Raw genomic sequence first — 19,327 nt, 5'->3', positions numbered from 1 at the left:
AAGAACCTTTCGTATTCTCAACATCGAAGCGTGAATGTGAACTATAGCACCATCTACCGTTTGGATGACTACTCATTTTACATAGGTCCATGATAAGACTAGGCAAGCCATAGACTGTATATATCATATATTCTATATTTTACAGTCTGTGTTCTATACAGTCTATGAGGTAAGCAGCTGTCGGTATCCGTTTTACATAATCCTATGGAGTAGACTGTTTTCAAAAAGTCTACGTTCTACTAAACGTACCCTAAGGCCGGTAAAATCAATCAAAATACTTAAAACAAAAAAGGTACTCCTGCAAGAACAAAGCCATTTCCATGCATTGTTTTGGTAAATTGTGCTAATGGTTATGATTTGGTAGTCTTCCTATTGCAAGAAATGTACAAATGTTTTGTGGAGCGCATGAAAATTGAGCTTTTTATTTGACATTGTGGTCATGTGAGGGGAAAAAAAGGTTACAAGAACTAAAAAAAAAACTTTATATGGAACTATGCCATGTAATGATCTGCGTGCTCATGTGAATACAACATACAACAGAATTTATACCAGTGATGTGGATATTTACAACTTTATTTAAATGCTGTACTTGAAAAAAACTATTTACACATAAAATGGAAATAATTGTTTACCATGCCGCTTATATTCTACAATTTCAAAAATATGACAATATATACACATATATATATATATATATATATATATATAAATATGCACACACACAACATATTTTGTTGTCTTCTATGGGTTTCCACTTGTTTCCTCAATTTGGAATGCTCTCCAACCCCATTGCAATATCTCTTAACTTTGGATTATCCATCCAGTTCACCCTGGTGGCAAGGATTATCCCCTATAGAAAAATTTACTGTTGTCAAAAATTGTCTTGCACAGACACAAATCTCCATTTGACAAAAAATTGAATCATTTAAACATGTAATCAATTAGGTCAACAATTCATTCTGTCAAGCACTTTAAATGTGAGCTGAAAGTGAATTCAAAGTAATTGGGTGCAAGTATGCGTTCATTAGATCAAACCATAAATTGACTGCATACAGTTGCTGTACCCTTAAAATGTTCTGTGATACGGCGATGACCTTCTGATGTTTCTCCATAACTGTGTCAGCTTTCTCCATGGTGCGTCTCTCCACCTCACCCTGATTCTCTCTCATCTTTTGAAGCTCATCCATCTCCTGCATCTTCTTCTTAATCAGCACTTTCAGGTCTTACAAATGAAGGAACGGTATTACTGAGTTATTACTCTGTTGTACTCCTTTTACTTTGTTTTGAGAATGGTACTTCATGAAGCAATACTACAGTGTTGCAGGAAAAAAAGAAATGCTGCCTATTACTTCCTGTAGCACAATATGAAATGCTGTATGTGCAATACCATTGTACATTACAACTAGAACATTGATACAACAATATTACCAAGCCTCTCTTTCTGTAGATCTATGATTTGGTCCTGAAGTTCACGGGACTCCTACAAAAATGGAAAAGAGAAATGCTGTTAACAAACAAGAAATTATTGCTTAAATAATTAATTATATAATGAATGTAATCACCATTAAATTGGGCATTTTTAATTACTGGATCACATATCTACTACACAAATATCAACATGAATTTGGATAACACACCTGTTGAAGTTTTCGTATTCTTGCAAATTGGCTTACACTGTGTTGAGCCAGCATCTTAATTTCCCTGTTGAAAAATTAATTAATACTGAATAATTCCATAACAATGAATAATGAACAATTCCATAACTTGCATTTATATATGTTGATGCAGAAAAAAAGGTCTACAAACTCTGAACTTTCATCATTCTGGATTAGCTTGGCAGTGATGCTGTTCCAGATTTGCATCCTGAAACAGATTGATCATTTATAAACACCAAGATGTTTTATGCAATGTTATCCGAGATCAGTGTTACAGTATGGAAATGCTGTAATACTTATATTTGATGCGATCTAGGAAAACCCTTCACATGGTGCATTCAAAAGTCCTTGATTACTGCTCCGTTTCAACAATCTCTGGTGAAATTCCACCAACTTAAGATTCTGATACCAGTCTAGCAACATTCTGGACACTGTCTCCTAGCAAAATCCTGGATACCATCCTCACAAAATCTTGGATGTTGCTAGGATGGTATCAGAATCATTGGTACCAAGTTTTCCCAATCGCATCCCATATTCTAGTACTGAAGCAACACAAGCATGAAAACTTTATCCACAAAGAGTAATTTTCCCACCCTCTTTGCATAAGGAAAACTTTTTTCCATCCAAAAGCAGAATGTTCCTTGACAGGAGATAATTCACAGCACATAATCTTTAGTAGAGTTGAACATTACAGTTTCATTCAATTATTCACAAATTGCTTAAAGGTATGATGCAGGGTCTTTGGCATGTCCAATCTGGAAGTCTGTGATGAGAGGGGGAGGTAATTTGCCATTCTCCAAATAATGACATCATCAGCTGTTTATTGGTGAATGTGAGCCATCATGGGCTACATCCAAAGGTTGACAAGCGGTGTTGCCTTGACTACAAATGGATAGATGTTCAAAAGTAGCTGGCAGATGTGCCACATTCTTCATAGGTACCTGTTCAATGCCAGTGTTTGGTTGAAGAGTTGTGTTCTTTCTTCTTCCAGTCCCTCCTCATACATTGATCTAAAGGTATGTAGAACACATGTATGGGTCAATTTGAAATATTCAGATTCAAATATACAGTTGAAAGAGTTGATATAAGCATACTTACACATCTGCATCATCACCAACTAGTTTTTTATTACTGCCTGTACAAGAGATGCCAACATAATATTAATAACCATATACATTTTTTTCTGACAAGGGTCAAATACAATGTAAAGAAATGTATAAAGGCTCTTGAAAACTATGTTCTCATGAACAAAACACTGAATCTTTACATTATTGCAAAAGTCCATACCCAAGTTGGCCTGTACCATCATTTCAAAACATTGGTTTGAGATGGTCTCTTTCATCCTGAGGAGAACATATTAGAATGTTAACTATAATTATAATTAATGTATAATGTTGTTAAGTTACGTCTTTATGATGAAAGAGTAACGCTGCTGTAACATTGAATACAACCTCACTAAATCGACAGCTGTTACAGTATCTGGGATGGTGGCAGGTGAGCAGCCACTGAATGCTCCAGTTTCCTTATCTTGTAAAACGCCTTCCAGCTGTTTACAGCCGTCCATTGTGGCCTGCAAGAAACATCATTCAAGACATGTAAACAACCCATAGAGATAATCTAGCAAGCAGTTGTGTGATGAACCAGACATAGAGAATCTAGCATCGCAGACAAGTATTTTACCAGTTTATGCTTGTCTATACATTTTGTAGATGTTTCAATAAAAAGACATGACTTGGAAAACTAAATTTAATTCTGAGCAGGTATTCTCTGGCTAACCATCGTTTTTCTGATTAGGTTATTGCTTGACTATGATGGGTGAAGTTCGCTGGCTCTTAACCAGTTAACGTTAACATTCGAATACTAGTTAACGTTGTCCCCCAAAAAACTTAAACAGAACCAAAACGCATAGTCAACAAGCATAGCATAATGCGTAGTAAATCTACCGAAATGTTTAAATCGACAAAAGAGGTAAACATACCGAATTCTCGAAGAATAACGTTAGAACAACAAAGCTAGCCCGCAGAGCTAACTCACAACTCGAAATCGACCGCCAGGAAATGCAAACACAGGTCACGTGACACAACGCTGCCACAGCCCAGCCTTATTTATAACGCCAGAATAAAGGTATACGGTGTCGGTGCAGTCGGCGGCGGTCATGATTTTACCACAGGAAAAGTCGCTTAGCCATATCACTTTTAGGTAATTTTATTTTATTTACATATTGTCTAATTTTGCGTTGTTGCTATTACACTTTTACTATTACTTGTGTAGCAATTAATGACAAATCGATGAGATGTTCATTGTCTGGTGGGGATCAGATAATGTTAATGTCACATTACTTGTGCTTCATAAACTGACATTGAAAGTGGCTTGCAGAGTAAGCTAACGGTATGTATAAGTACGTTAGCGAATTTATTTTATTATGTGGATTATCCCCACAGTATGGCAAACGTAGAGTAGCCTACTCAGTAGTGTTCAAGCGAAATGCTGTATTCAAATATGTTTTACGGGGTGTATAATCTTAATCATGGATAAGTACACTTGTAGCTAAGCTTGTTAGCCAACCAGTCGATTAGCTAAATGCTTTCACCCTTGACGACTTGAGGATTGCTCTCTAGTTTTAAATGGTCTAAAGCTGTATTATCCAAAACGCTGCATCTCAGTAGCGCATCTAGCTATTGACTAACCGCATCCTCAGCATCCATAGGCTGCTATACCATAAGTCATACCATTACAATGTGCCGCAACTAGCTGACTGAATTTGTCCTCTAATACTATTTCGTGACAACAGCTCCATCTTCAGGTGGTAAAGCGAGATCTTTTTTTTTAACCCGGAAGAAGAATAACGAGGTCGCCATGGGAAGCAAAGTTAGTGGCAAGATGGCTGCCGCCGGACGGGTCGTTCAGGTAAAGAGTAGGGGAAATGTTGAAAAAATGTATTAATGAAACTCACCAGGATTCTTTCAGTGTTTGTGACTGGTTGAATGGCTATTGTTTAAAGCGGTGTTGGTTACATGGTTAAATAACCCTTAGTTGTCGTTTATTTTGTGTATTTGTCAGTGTCTAAATGCCCTTGTCACACGGTGGGTAGCTTCTAACGTTAGTTGACTGCTGCTACTAGCCAGCCAGCTATGTCTGGTTTGACCATTTAACGTAGGCTACAGGTGATTACTGTCATGAAATGTGGCGTGGCTCTACCTGCCGTGATACACTGCAATTTTCATTTAATAACGGCACTGGTAAAGCAAAATAACTGTAGTTCCCAAGACCTTCCTGGTCTAGTAGTAGTGGCTTGCTCCTAGTACTTTTTGCTGTCATCGATTACCGCTGACGAAAGTACCGGTGTTGCACCAAATTCTGTTTCTGTGACCTGTCGAATTTTGTGCCTCTAGAGGGCGCTGTTTTATATGAGTCAATGATTGTACTGAGCTGTACTGACACACTGATGAGGCAATTCTGTTATGTGTATAATTCTTCTAATAAACTTTGTACATTTTTGAAACATGTAATATTGACTGGGTGTGGGTGTATTATTCTAGAGTAGAGCTAAAGCCTACCCCCAGAGACGGTTGATAAAGCATATTATGTGTATTAAGGATCTTTGCTACCTCTCACCACTCCTGTGAACAGATAGACTTCAGCAGGACAGGTCACATATTTTGATAGGCTACTGTCAAATTATGTCACTGTAACTGCAGAAAAAAATGCCGTGGAGGTCACAAACTGCCTCCTTCTAGTTTGTATATCAGTTTGAGGTGCCAAAAAGTATATTAACAGACAATGGCAAGGAGTAGTCAATGTAAATAAAGTGTTTGCTGATGTCAATGACAATGTACAATATCAGTCAATTTCTGCAGAGTTATAGTGGGGTAACATAATTTGACAGTAGGCCTATCATATGTGACCTGTCCTGCTGAAGTCCACCTCTTCACTGGAGTGGTGGGGTAGGCTTTAGCTCTACTCTATAGAGATATATGCTCCATGTTTCAAAGATGTGCAAAGTGTATTAGAAGAATTATACATATAACAGAATTGCCTCATCAGTGTGTCAGTACAGCTCAGTACATTCATAGACTCCAATAAAATAGCGCCCTCTAAAGTCACAAAATTCGACAGGTCACTGAATTTGGTGCAACACCGGAACCTAGATGACCACTGGCTTTTGTTGAGACAAATAAACGTACCGGTAATGTGACATTCCTGTCCAAGAGAGCACTCCACTCATTGCAGTGCTATACAGTTTCTTTCCAATATCTTTGGTAATAACTTGAGACCTAATGAGATATATAGTTAATATTATGACGGTATCATTAAATAATGCAGATTTTACTTGTATGATTGTATTTTTCAGGCCGTGCGACCACACGCACCCTTAATCAAATTTCCCAATCGAAAAGGTATACCAAGACCAAATGGTGAGTTTTGTTTAGCACTAGGCCTTTGAGCTCTCTGCCAGTTCATTAAAATCTCCTTTATGTAGGCGTAAGACAGTTGGCTGGTGTGGTCTTACATTTGGATGGCTTTCAGAAATGGACACTGCAACTCTTCTGTACCATGTAATTATCAGCCACTAGACTAGTCTGACTGTTACAACCAGTCAGGAAGATAACAATTGAATCACATGAGTGAACTACTGTGGCGATGTCTGATGGAAGTTAACTATAAATGTAGAGCAATGTATCAACAAAATACCTTGATCTTGTGAAAATATAGTAGGTATTAATAACGTTAGTGTTTTTAACACAACCTTGTACTATGCCTGTATGAACAGTTCAAGAAGCACTGAAAGTGGTTGCTGCCAGTCTAGCCCCAGACACGTCCCCAAGTTCAACACCATTACCACCAGTACTACCACCGCCAAGACCACCTGGACCCGTTAGTCGATTACCTGGGACCCCAGATACGATTGCCGTAGTTAAGGATCTTCCACAAAGGTATCGCAGGAGGGTAGTCACAGATGAAGAAATGGAGTATATTCAGGTCAGTGCATTGGCTGTTGTTTTGATGTTCTGTGTTTTGATATGACAACTTTGGAGGCATGCCCCCTTTACTATTCCTAAAGTAATTATTTTTGCATATCTACTGAAAATTCAGTAGAATTATTCTATTCTATGTAGTTCATATCATTAATAGTAGATTCATAGTCTCCTGTGTAGGTGTATGAGACTAATAGTCTCTGTGTGTGTGTGTGTGTGCACTGCTCAAAAAAATTAAGGGAAAACTTACTGTTTTCCACAATTATTAAAACACATTCTTTTAAACCTTCCACCCTTTTCTCCATTCTCAAACTACATTCACAAAATCTTTGACAGTTCTTGCCAAATAAAACACTAGCCTCAAAAGTTTTACTTGTGCTCACAACCAAACAGTTTCAGAGTACCGATCCAGTGTATGATGGAAGTGTTCCCTTAATTTTTTAGCAGTATATATATCAATTTAAGTAGAAGATTTGTTCAATACACACATCTTTGGACAACATTGATGTGCCTTGTACTGGTCACAATAAAAGGCCACTGTGAAATGTGCAACACATTGACACTGATGTCTCAAGTTTTGGGGAGCATGCAATTGGCATGCTGACTACAAGAAAATCCACTAGAGCTGTTGCCCATGAACTTCATGTAAAATAACCTGCTTAAATTTGACCAAATGTTATACAATTTGAGTAAAATAAACTCTGTGCATAGAAGTCTGAGATATTTCACTAGCCACATTTACATGGACAGTTTATTTTTTCGTCATTATCGATTAAACTATTCCAATTGAAAAATGTGTGCCGTCTGTTTACATGGGGAACGTCCTATTCCGATCAGGTGCTCTCAAGCGCTTTAGAATCTTTGATTGGAATAGCCGTTGTTGCCTACTTTTCTTTAAGAAGCTACAGCAGTCAATCCGAAATTAAAATTCTGATCGGACCAGGAATTTTCATTCCGATTGAGATATGACAATTATTATTCAGATTGAGCCGTTATTCTGTTTCTAATCAGAATAAAAGTGTCCATTTAAACATGGCTACTTTAACCTATGTGCTGCCCTTAAAGATTTTGAATATGTTAACTCAAAATACATTGCCATGTCTGTCTGAAATAAAACAAGACCGCTATATGGAGAGAAAAAAATTCACACCCGTTTTTCCTTTTTTCTGTTTTCCTCACAGCGCGGTGGACCAGAGTGACACCAAGAATCAGCAATATCTACCAGAGTCCTTACTTTATCATTTGTTTTCTGTTTTATGTTGCCTAATTTTATTCCTCAACATCTGAGGCTGCCACCTTTCATCCTACAAATTGCAGAGAAAACAAACATTTAATTTTTATTTGTGAAAATGTACATACAAATATTTTTAAAGATGTAGATATTTTACTGGATTGTTTTACTTGTTGGTTCATGGACTGTTCTTCCACCTGAATCTTAACCTAAGGAGAGGTTGAGTATCTTGAAGCATATGGTGACAGTCCTGCTCTGGGAAAAGCCAAGCAAATTCCAGTTCTCGCAGATGTACATCTTGCCATCGCTGCTCCTCATCCAAAGCTGTTTTGTCTGTAAGCGCACATGTTGCTAATTATTACTCCCTCCCAGTTTGGTCAACTTGAATCCAACCTAGTTCAACTAAGTCAGGCAGGCAAAACATCTACACGCCCTGTCAAGTCTGACTGCTGCTGGAATGATAATGGACTGAATGTTGGGACTGAAGTTCTCCACTATTAAAAGTATTTAATATGAGTTGAGTTTTTTCCCCACATTTATTTGACTTGGCCAACTATGTGTTTGAAGATGTTTCTGTGTGTACTCTAAATACACTGTAAGCACAGTACAGTCTGTACTGTGAACAAGATTTAGCTAATACTACAGGTCTATACTCACTATCTAGAGTGCATGTCCTGGTGATGAAATGTAGAGGTTCTGGGGGCTCACTGGGTTATGTTTGGTGGGATCCATTTCATATAAGAACACTGTTTTACCAAAGCACAAATTAGGAGGTGCTAAGAGTAATTGCAAGTTTGCATTATGTTTAATTGCTTGGGGTCCTACCATGGCTGTGGGTAGCAGGTTAGTTCCAAGATAAGTCCTTTTGTCTTTATTTAGAGCTTGGTTTCTGTACCGTGTTTGAGGTTAGGTAACAGAATCTGTTGCTTTAGAAGGAAATGTGTTTTGACAAGGCCAAGCTGAAACTGACCAGGTCAAACGTGAGCCCAGAGGAAATATAGTGAGTCAGATGGAGAAAGTGACAGTTGTTTTAGTTACTCAGGTGTTTTTTTTTTTTGTGGCAGACTTGAAAAACAAACTTGCACACAATAGAATGACAATTTCCAGAGATTTATTCCTGGATATGTACACCAAGTATTAAAGTACAACAGAAAATACAAAATAATGCTAACCAAAAGGGGAAAAGTTATGTACACATTATATAAACAATAAAGATTTCCATTCAAATAGTTCAAATATTAAATGTACTGATTGTCTATATTTCTGAATATACATTTAAAGTATTTGTTGGTATTATTCACATATATATTTTTCATTTTTATTTCTCAGACTTTTTACTCAATCTCCATCTCAAATGAAAATTGACATTTAGTGCCTACTCACTAACAAAACTACAAAACATTTCACTGAAATATCTACATTTACAAGATCTCAAGGGGTTGCTGAAAGCTTTACATGTCAATAAATTTCAAACCCATCTTTTGTGAACTTCAAAAAGATACGGACCATGAGTAGAATGTGATTTGCACAGCTTAAAACTTTGCCATTTAACCACAACTCAGCGCAAGGTTGCAGGAGCTGCTCTAGCTACCTTATCCACATACATACTGTTCCAGTACCTCTACATGTGTGATGTTGAAAGAACAAAAAAAATGCGAGAAAAATGAGAAACACTGATATACAAGAGGAAAGATTAAAAACAACGTTTCTTTGCACGCACCAAATCCAGCTCTTACACATTTTTTCATATAGTCCCCAACGTGAATAGCATTAACTATCCTAATCCCATACAATGCGAGAAAATTATCTACGGGTTATGTTTATCTGGCTGTACCTTTAAAATTTGTTCACGGGGTATGATGGTATGTCATCCTCATGTTAGCATGTTTTTATGACAGTCAGAATCTAGCTGCCTTCCAAAGGATCAATATATCGATATAAGTTTTAGCTCAAAAACAGCCCAAGGGTAAAATAACAAATACAATTTGCAATACAAAGAAAGAACCCATGCCAAAAATATAGTGGGACTGAAGCCCAATATGGACATTCTGCAAGGGACAACTTTAAGATTTAGATTATGCTGTGTGTTTGTGTCCAAATCTTTTAAAATAGGGCTGATATCACATCTGTGTAATGTGCTCATGAAACACCAACTGCCTTAGTAAAAGAACCAGTGACCAGCAATTCTGACCAGAACACAACCTCATCATATTGATTAGTATTTAGCAATCTGACTCAATCTCCTAATCACAACAGACATTAATTAGTTGTTTTAAAAGTTGACATTATCTTGTGAGTTAATGTGATTCAAACGCATGTGCCATATTGAACAATATATTAACACTTTTTACAGAATTGCAAAAAAAAAAAAGAAATTAACTCAATAGTGGTTCTTCAGGGAAATGAGTGGTTGCATGCATGGTTTAGATGAATAATCATAAAAATACAAAACAAACACAAAAAAGAAAAGGAAAGACACAAACAAAAAGCAAAATTGTAAACAGAGAAAATGTTTTAACAAGACATCTATACATATCTACAAATTATTGCCTCAGGACCATAACAGTAATTGAAAGTTTTTAGTTTTTGCATCAGCAATTCCCTTAATAAGTACGTGTGATTGTACAAACTCAAGGTTTTTGCCATAATTTGTCACAGAATTTCTGAGCTGCATCATGGTGAAAATGGTTTGTGATGTTACTAGTACAAAATGGTATAGAGAAGTACTATATGGCTTAAGAGAGAAAGCTTGACATGCAACATGCACTTTGATCCTCCGAAATTAAGTTATCAATGTCTGCATAGACGAATGCCATAAATTAAGAATATGTATGGTTACAGATGAGTAACTACTGCTGACTGAAACAAATCCAAAAATGTGTATCCACCCCCTCACACACGCCATCACTTTTCAAACCAATACAACTTCACAACCTAAAATACAAACACCTAACAGGTTATCCACCCTTCCCCCCCTTGGTAATACTGAATACAGATAACATATGCAGCTGCATTAAAACAAAACATAATACTGACCAAGTTCCAGTGACAAAAAGTCTCAATCACAATCTTGTCCTGCTAATTAGTTCCTGACGGACATCACTGGGAACCTTTAACAATTGCAAGATGGATTACCACATGGTGTTAATGATGGCAACCACTTGCAACATGTCATTGCCAAAGGGAAAAAAACAAGGGATGCAAAGGCCCATGATAGTAGACAATGTAGCCATATGGTTTCTGTACAAATATTTGACATTCTTGACATTTGTACTGAAGACTCTGCTGTCAAGATACAAAGTAAGATTCTCCATGGGCAGGTGAATGTTACCTGTGAATCAAAAAACGTCCAAAAAAACTCCAAGACACTTTCAGTGACACATCCACACACAAAAAGCTTTCAGTGGTAATTATATTATGCCCTCAAATCGTGCAAGTTGTTGAAAACGATCACCTGCCCATTTCAAATACTACTAATCCAAACAGCCCCAAACAAAGCATATATTGTGCTTTGCAGAGAGGAAGATCTCAATGGTATAGTACACCTAATCAGGAACAAATCACACCAGGAACTCACAGCTATTTATAAGGACAGATATGAAATTGTTCATTATAAAACATTGCACTTTACCAAATCACAAAACCCTTGTGGCCCCTATGTGGTATTGGTAAAAAAAACTGCAGACAAGCTAGCATGCATGCATCCACCCACAGGAAAAAAAACAAGGAGCAGGACATGAAACGACTCAGCCAAAAAAGTGCTCTTCTCGCTTGTGTAGTCTTGACCGCTGAGGCTCTTACTGCATTGAATACAAAAAATCCTGACATATAAAATGCTACATTATCCAAGGCCTAGTCTGTCTAGGTGTGTGAATACACTGACATATCTAGGAGGAAAAAAAAAACATTCCAATTACAAAACAAATGAAAAACTAACAAAAACAAATGCAGTTTCTGGCAACATCTAACTTCAGATAATGCCAGAGAGAAGCAGAGGGATGACAGACAAATGACTCACCAGACATTAACAAGGATTATGAAGGAGTACAAAGAATCTAAGGCCAGGTAAAATAAATGGCTATATAAACTCTTGAGAAATCAAGACTTTTTCTTGTTCTATACAATAAAAGACATCACTGATGTCATAATATATAACAAAATGAAAAAAAAAAAATGTATACGTATATAGACTTATACTTTTTTTTCCATTTAAAAAAAAAATCTGAAGCACTTTCAGTGAGTCTATGTACATGGTTTGTACACTGTGGTGTATGCAAAATGATAATAAGAGTGAGTGTGAGAGTGTGTGTGTGTGTGTGTGAGAGTGAGAAAGAGAGAGAGAGTGTTTGTGTGTGTGTGTGTGTGTGTGTGTGCACACTACTCAGACTGCAGCGCTGTGTGTTGATGTTGGTGATGGTGCCGTGCATGTGGGCCCATGAACCCGTTGGGCTCGGCCGTGGCCAGGCCACTGAAGTCTGTGACTGACACCGCCATCTTGGCTCCAGTGATGCGGTGTGCCCTCCGGCTTCCATCGAAGTCCACTCCGAGACTGGCCACAGACACGTCCCCCATGAACGCGTCTGGGCCCAGCGTCATCTTCATCCTCTTGGGGGGACGCTCGCAGTCCTTGACCCCGCTGCTTCCCCGACCCCCACACGCACTCATGGGTCCCAGGTCTGAGCGGTAGAACCCCCCCTCCAGCAGGCCGAGGCACTCCGATTCTCCACTGGGGCCGAAATCCAGCGGCTCCTCGTGGTTTAGTGGCCGGTGTATGCTCTCCAGGGGTGGGAAGTTGTAGGAGTCTAGACAGTTGGAGTCGTTCTGGTTGCAGACAGTTGCCACGCTGTTGCTAAGGGCTGCAGAAGGTTAAATTGAAGGTAAAATAGATTATGAAAAACACATAAATGACCCTCCCTAAGCCTAGTACCATAAAGACTTCTTGTAGCACTATACATATTTATGCAGTGCATAAAGCGTGTGGAAAAAAATACCAACAAAATCTAGAGCCGTGGATAACACATTGGAAATAATTGATCAAATGTTTAGTAGCACGGTTCAGTAATGCCCGGAACGATGGACCAGAGGGCAAGGATTCACAACCACAGATCAATTAACACAAGATTTATTCTGTTATATAGCTATTACTTACATTTTATACACTACGGATTATCAATGAGCGCCTGAAGGACTGAGAGCTCACCTGTGAGGTCGCTGGCCGTGATAGAGTTGAGGAGGCCTAGCTGCTGCTCGGCACTAGGCTCCAACCGGCCACTGGCTCCCACTGAGCACACAGACGACGTGGTGTCGGCCAGACCCTCAGCCTCGTCGACCAGTCTGTCCATTAAATCACTGCGGAGAGGTAAACAATATTTTGTTAATGAGTCGAGTGATTCATTCATCCATTCCAACAAACACACATTGATGGCTACTGATGATAGACAAGCTCTTACAGTTGGAGACGGAGATGTTCAGCCCAAACTTCCAGAAATGTGAATGTTAAAGTGGATACTCACGTGACACCAGGGTAACTGCTGTATTTCTTCTTTCCAAAGCGGTTCTGCTGTACGAAATAATCAAAGCGCTCCGATTTTTTCCACATGTAGTAAAAAGCCACACATTCTGCAACTGTTCGTGTCGTCACCTGTAACGAGAACATTGAAAAAGGGGATTAAAAGAACTGAAGCAAGAGTCAAAACCCCTTCCAGTAGTGTGACAAACGGAATGGTGGAACATACCTTGTGTTTTTGTATGAGGTGAAAGTTCTTCTCATATATTTGCAGTGCATGCTCAAAGTTTCTGCATTCGTCTTCAGACCAGGGTGGTGACTCTTCTATATACACATACATGAAAACAATTACTGTAGTATCACTTTAATGGCTTTTGTATTCATAACAAACAGTTGAAGTTATCTTATCTCTCTTATCAGAACAAAAGAAAAAAGTATACCTTTAGAAGATTTCAAATTACTGCAGTATCGTTCCAAGGCTTCATGTGTATTGTAGTTACATTTTACAAGTTCATACAAAGCCTGAATAGAAAAACAGAGGTTAAGTTTATTGATGGAAAGGCAAGATTTGTGTAGAAGCTTAAAGATTAGTTTACAGATTTCTATGCTGTAGATTCCACAGTAATAAGTATTAATAGCACTGAGGTGTCAGCAAAAATACAACAGTGAAGTTAACAAACATTCTGACTATTTTGTTGTACTTTGTAAATATTACAGTCTCAACTGTTTTTTTATTAATTTAGTACCGTAGTACTACTTAGTTTGGCCTGGTTAATGAATCCCAATTTAATCAACTACTATATGATTACTTTACAAAGTTTGCATCTCATCTTGATACTAAAGATGAACTTAAATACTTAGCTTAATATTTCAACATCTAAAATAGTAAAAGGGTGAAATGCATACCTGTTCGTTATCGCGTACATGTCCTTTACATTCACCATTGTCTGAGATCCCTTCTGTAGTACGGGACAATGCTTGGGACAAGAATTCTTTCACTTTACTCTCTGACAGGAATCCAGGATTCCACAGTAACTGGTCCTCCTCCTCATACACTGAAGTAAAACAAAACACATGGTTCCCATTATATTAGTGGTCTAAAGCAGTGTTTCTTAACTGGTCTCGCTTTGGGACCCACAATTTCCCATGTTCATTAAGTCGCGACCCATATATTTTTTTAGCGATCAAGCCAACGGATACAGTGATGGTAAGACACCCAAAGTGCCTGTAGGCCTACCTCTTTGGAACATGCTGATGTTTGGCATTACATTTGTGAAATCTTCAACACCTGATGTCACCTTTCAAAGTACTCGACAGGTTTGTTTTTGACAGGGGTGCTTTGTTTGAATGTGGCATTTTCTCTCATTTGCCAGCAATTCAGTGAACACTGGACACTGGGGTTTCTGTCCCATTTTGTCTCAATTTAAGTGAAACCATATCCTACTTCAAATATTCAGGGTCGTAGCCTACTTGCGTTTACCGGTAAAATGATGTCCAACATGACCGAATGATGTCTAACATGACCGGTCAAATAAACATTGTCTATGTCCATGGCTATGACTGACATACAAATAAAGTCTATGAAAATAAAGTTCCAATATTAGATCTGATAAGGTAGCATTTTTAAATGGGTGACTTTTTAATTTTTTTAACCTCAAGTTCCGCGACCCACCCAGAACAGTTCCGCTACCCACCAGTTAAGAAACACTGGGCTCTGAATCTTTTCTTCCCTGATGCTCAGAAAATGGTCTTTGGTTATACTATATAACACTGATTCAATATTAGCTCAAAACCCACCTTTTTCATCTTCTCCATAACTGCAGATTCCAGTGGGTACTTCAGCTTGGTACTGAGATCCAACCATTATCTCCTGAAAAGACAGAACCAGTTTGAGAGTAGAAAAATAGGCGACTTGCTCTGTATAAAAACTGACCTGCCATGAGAAGAACAGAAGAAAATCAGACTCACCTTTCTCGAGTCTTCAGGGCTTGGGCCATCTTCCTCTCCCTCAGATTCCTTATCTCCATCATATGTAGCGTTAGCTAAACACAAGAACCATGCCGTTTCACAATCACTACATTTCATAAATGTGTACATAGTGTAATTAGAAATATCAAACTATCAAAATATGTAGCACAAATCAATTCTTGAAAATATCTATACAAAATAATTAATGATGAATTTATCTGACAAACGGTCAACATTATAATATAGTCAACCACAAAGTTCTCAGCCTCCTTAGAATTGAGTAATAATGCAGCCCTATTTGAATATTGTCAAACACTACTCACATCTGAGTGTTCTAGGGAAGAAATCTGTGGTTTCATGAGAGGTCACTGACGGTGTCAAGTCATCAGCAGAGGATTGAGTCTCTTCTTCATAGTCCCCTGACAGCAGGTCCTTAGCTATTTCCTCCTGAAAATCCAAAACATTTATTACAAATTTAATTACAGTGAATTATTGACTCTAAATGACACATTCAATGACTTCCATCAAAGCAACTATATATCTGAATTGAACCCCCACAATTAATTTCATGATTTTGTTTACCCCCATGTCTCATGTATCCCAACCTACATCATCATGGTATGGGTCGAATAACTCACCTTATCTAGTGTCATATCTGGCAGCTCATCTGTAAGTTCACCAGATGAGCTGTCCATACTGGATCCTGCTCCAGTACTGACGGACGGTTCATAGCGATACATCGCCAAAAGTTCCTCCAGTGGCATGTTGCCCTCCTGTTGAAATTAATACAAATATGACTATTGTCTTTGTGGGGCTGAGCTGGGTAGAGGATAGTCTATGCCATTGGTTCTGTAGAATACTTTGTTTATGTTTACTTTGCGGACACTTTTATCCAAAGAGACTTACAACATAGACTAACAATAAACATTACATTATTACTCAAATAAAAGTATACAATAAAGTGAAAACGTTGAAATAATGACATTTGAAATAATGAACTAATAATAAAAATAGAAATTATGATAATACAATATACAGTTAAGAACAAAATTATTCATACCCCTGGCAAATATTGATTCAATGTTGATTTATCGATATGTTTGTTCTGACTGAAAATGACACTACCACATGTCAATAGGTTGTAAGACAATGTGGTAGAAACATGGAATCAACAAAAGAAGCATTTTCATCTTTTTTAAATTTTTTATGAAAAACGGCATGTCCAAAATTATTCATACCCTTTTTAAATAATCAATGGAAACATCTTTATTTGCATTCACAGCTCTCAAAATGGTTCTTATAATACCTACCAAGCCTCTCCATGTCTCCACAATGACTGCACCTTTTTAACAGCAATCTGGGTTTTGAGTCAAGAGCGATTATTTGCCATCACTCTGGCCTTGTGCTCACTTTTTTGAACGATTGAGGTCTGGACTATGGCTGGGCCACTCGAAAATGTTGGTATTGTTCTCGGTTAACCATTCCTTGCCTTGTTTAGCTGTATGTTTTGGATCATGGTGTGGTTTAATGGTCCAATGCCGCCTACTGGGGCAGGTCTCTCGGCAGACAGCCCGATCTTCTCCAAAATTCTTAATTTGCCCCTTGTTTTAGTGTTACCGTTTACTTTGAGAAGTTCATCACTACCCATTGTCTGAAAAATACCCAAAACTAATACATTTCTATAGCTATTCTCCACATTGTGGATGGTGTTTTGGTGGTTGAAATGTTCACTCCATCTTAAAATGGATCACTTGGTCATCTTGGATGCTGATCATGGATCACGCTTCTCCAAACATGCACAACTCAGCTAAAGGGCACACCTGGACAAAGAATTTAGCTTTCGCTGAATTTTTTTTGACCTAGGGACATGGCCTGAGATTGGCATGAAAAAAAGAAGCATTAAATTCCAATGACACCATGTCCATTTCAATTGTGGTTGTTAGAAAAGTATTCTTTTGGGATGTTTTTCAACCAGGGGGACCTGGTGACCTTCTCAAAGTAAACGGTAGCACTAAAGCAAGAGACTACACTGAGATTCTGGAGAAAAAAGGTCAGGAAGTGTGCCAAGAGACCTGCCCCAATAGGCATCATTGGACCATTAAACCATACAATGATCCAAAACATACAGCCAAACAAGTCAAGAAATGGTTAACAGAGAACAATGTCATATTTTAGAGTGGCCCAGCCAGAGTCCAGACCTCAATCCGTCAAAAAAGTGAGTACAAGGCCAGAGTGATGGCAAATAATCTCAAAACCCAGATTGCAGCTAAAAAGGTGCGGTCTACAATCACTGTGGAGACATGGAGCGCCTTGGTACGTATTATAAGAACCATTTTGAGAGCTTTGATTGCAAATAAAGATGTTTCCAGTGATTATTTTAAAAGGGTAAGAATAATTGTCGCCATTTTTCATAAAAATGTTAAAAAAGATAAAAACGCTTATTTTTTGGATTCCATGTTTCTACCACATTGTCTTACAACCTATTGGCATGTGGCAGTGTCATTTTCAGTCAGAACAAACATATTGGTCAAGAGAAAAATCAACATAAAATCAATATTTGCCAGGAGTATGAATAATTTTGTTCTTAACTGATCTATATAAACATTAAATATACAATATATAAACATTACAGCATTCCCAAGTTCAAATAACAGCTACAAGAATACAACTGAATGATGAGACATGGTTTTGTGGAGTTACCTTTTCTAAATCAGCTATTTCAGAGCGGAAGTTCCTCTCGCCCTCTATCGTCTCCTCCTCTTCCAATGTTCTTTCATCATCATAGTCATGGACTAACATGTCTGCTGTTGGGTCAAAGTCATGGTCTTCTGAAGATAAAGACCCAACTATAGGGAGAAAATAATACTTTAGTTTTAAATGAGAAGTAATGACTTTGGACTATACTCAAATAGGTTTCACGCTAATAACCTATGATAAAACAGAAACATTCATTAACGTTAGTGGAATTTTTCAGGTCAGAAAAGACCTTACCTGGGCTCGAACTCCCGAGGGAAGCCTGTAACCACGACATGAGAATTAAATTAACAAAACATATTTTATACTTCAAGTGAATCAACTAGCCTATAATAAAGACCGAATGCACGGGATGGTTACACCAGGAGGAGGGTAAATGAAAATGAAATAATGTTAGGCTATAGGAACAAGCGACATATTACATTTTCCGCTACACGACACGACCAAATTGCATGTCGATTACTGAAGATGTAGTTTTACTGAAGATATGCATGTTATTTCTGTACACATTTTTTCTTCTTATCAAAACAGGCAATAGATAAATAACGGTACTTAATACAGCCACTGCGGGAAATATAACTAGTCCCTCCTAGTGAGCCACTAATTGCAATAACTGGCTGGCTAGCTAGTCAGCTAGCTAATCTCGTCAAGCACAGCCGAGGCAAAAACATAAACAATCTTCCCTTTACAACGACAGTATGCCGGTTGAACGTTTCCCGGTGATGCACAAAAAACTCTTACGGTTATATATTTCTTATTTGGTCTACCAGACTCTTAATGTCCGTGACACAGTGCAGTTTAATGATGCATTTCGCATAAGATTGACGGATTTTCCTGCAGCCCGTTAGCACACAAACTTGCTAGCCGAGTAAGCTAGCTACCTAGACGCTTGATAAGGACGCAAAGGCCTAGCTAGTCCTGCTGGATTTCTTTTTTCATTCAACCATTTTAGCCTCTACCTTGCGCGATTTTGCCAATCGGCGCTGAAAATAAAAACACAACGCTAACATTTATCTAAATAATTTCTTTAACTTGAACTTAATCGTAATTAACATGTTATTCTTTGATTTCAAATCTGACATCCTTCACAGCTTTCCCTCTTACCTCCGCCATATTGGTGCCTTTTGGCTGATAGGCTCTTACAGCTGGGTACCCGGATCTTCTCCGTTATCCAATCGGAGGCATGCGTAATATGCAGTTTACGAATTGAAATAAGACTTGACACCGACCTGTACAT

General features: G+C 38.0%; 3 protein-coding genes across 4 annotated transcripts; 1 reads left to right on the top strand and 2 right to left on the bottom strand.

The window, feature by feature from the left end:
* Window positions 1-406: 406 nt before the first annotated feature.
* Window positions 407-3,709, bottom strand: cenph (centromere protein H). The gene is made up of 10 exons (XM_076271045.1): window positions 3,634-3,709; window positions 3,107-3,225; window positions 2,943-2,998; window positions 2,754-2,790; window positions 2,597-2,665; window positions 1,807-1,863; window positions 1,638-1,701; window positions 1,429-1,480; window positions 1,065-1,222; window positions 407-850 (listed from the first exon to the last, which is right to left on the bottom strand). Exons 2-10 carry the CDS (start codon window positions 3,217-3,219, stop codon window positions 764-766), a joined length of 693 nt encoding a protein of 230 aa, XP_076127160.1. The 5' UTR covers window positions 3,220-3,225; window positions 3,634-3,709; the 3' UTR covers window positions 407-763.
* A 65-nt stretch (window positions 3,710-3,774) lies between these two features.
* kgd4 (alpha-ketoglutarate dehydrogenase subunit 4) lies at window positions 3,775-8,378 on the top strand. 2 transcript variants are annotated; one of them, XM_076271047.1, is made up of 5 exons: window positions 3,775-3,854; window positions 4,447-4,562; window positions 6,007-6,070; window positions 6,427-6,635; window positions 7,813-8,378. In XM_076271047.1, the coding sequence occupies exons 2-5, from the start codon at window positions 4,512-4,514 to the stop codon at window positions 7,828-7,830; spliced, it is 342 nt and encodes a 113-aa protein (XP_076127162.1). In that variant the 5' UTR covers window positions 3,775-3,854; window positions 4,447-4,511; the 3' UTR covers window positions 7,831-8,378. The 2 variants fall into 2 exon arrangements, with proteins under 2 accessions (XP_076127162.1, XP_076127163.1); XM_076271048.1 differs by having other exon boundaries at window positions 3,810-3,854; window positions 4,494-4,562.
* A 231-nt stretch (window positions 8,379-8,609) lies between these two features.
* On the bottom strand, window positions 8,610-19,063 carry mier3b (mesoderm induction early response 1, family member 3 b). Its single transcript, XM_076271033.1, has 12 exons — window positions 18,328-19,063; window positions 18,037-18,182; window positions 15,975-16,109; window positions 15,660-15,783; window positions 15,337-15,410; window positions 15,166-15,238; window positions 14,275-14,423; window positions 13,809-13,890; window positions 13,598-13,692; window positions 13,376-13,503; window positions 13,063-13,211; window positions 8,610-12,718 (listed from the first exon to the last, which is right to left on the bottom strand). Exons 1-12 carry the CDS (start codon window positions 18,365-18,367, stop codon window positions 12,240-12,242), a joined length of 1,674 nt encoding a protein of 557 aa, XP_076127148.1. The 5' UTR covers window positions 18,368-19,063; the 3' UTR covers window positions 8,610-12,239.
* Window positions 19,064-19,327: the final 264 nt, after the last annotated feature.

Source organism: Alosa pseudoharengus, unplaced genomic scaffold (assembly GCF_046254945.1).
Source record: "Alosa pseudoharengus isolate Yale_2024_CS ecotype anadromous, Long Island Sound unplaced genomic scaffold, YU_APseudo_1.1 YU_APseudo_1.1_scf_6, whole genome shotgun sequence".
Lineage (NCBI taxonomy): Eukaryota > Metazoa > Chordata > Actinopteri > Clupeiformes > Clupeidae > Alosa > Alosa pseudoharengus.
Note: the sequence above shows the minus strand (reverse complement) of the source record. Positions and strands in the feature narration are given on the sequence as shown.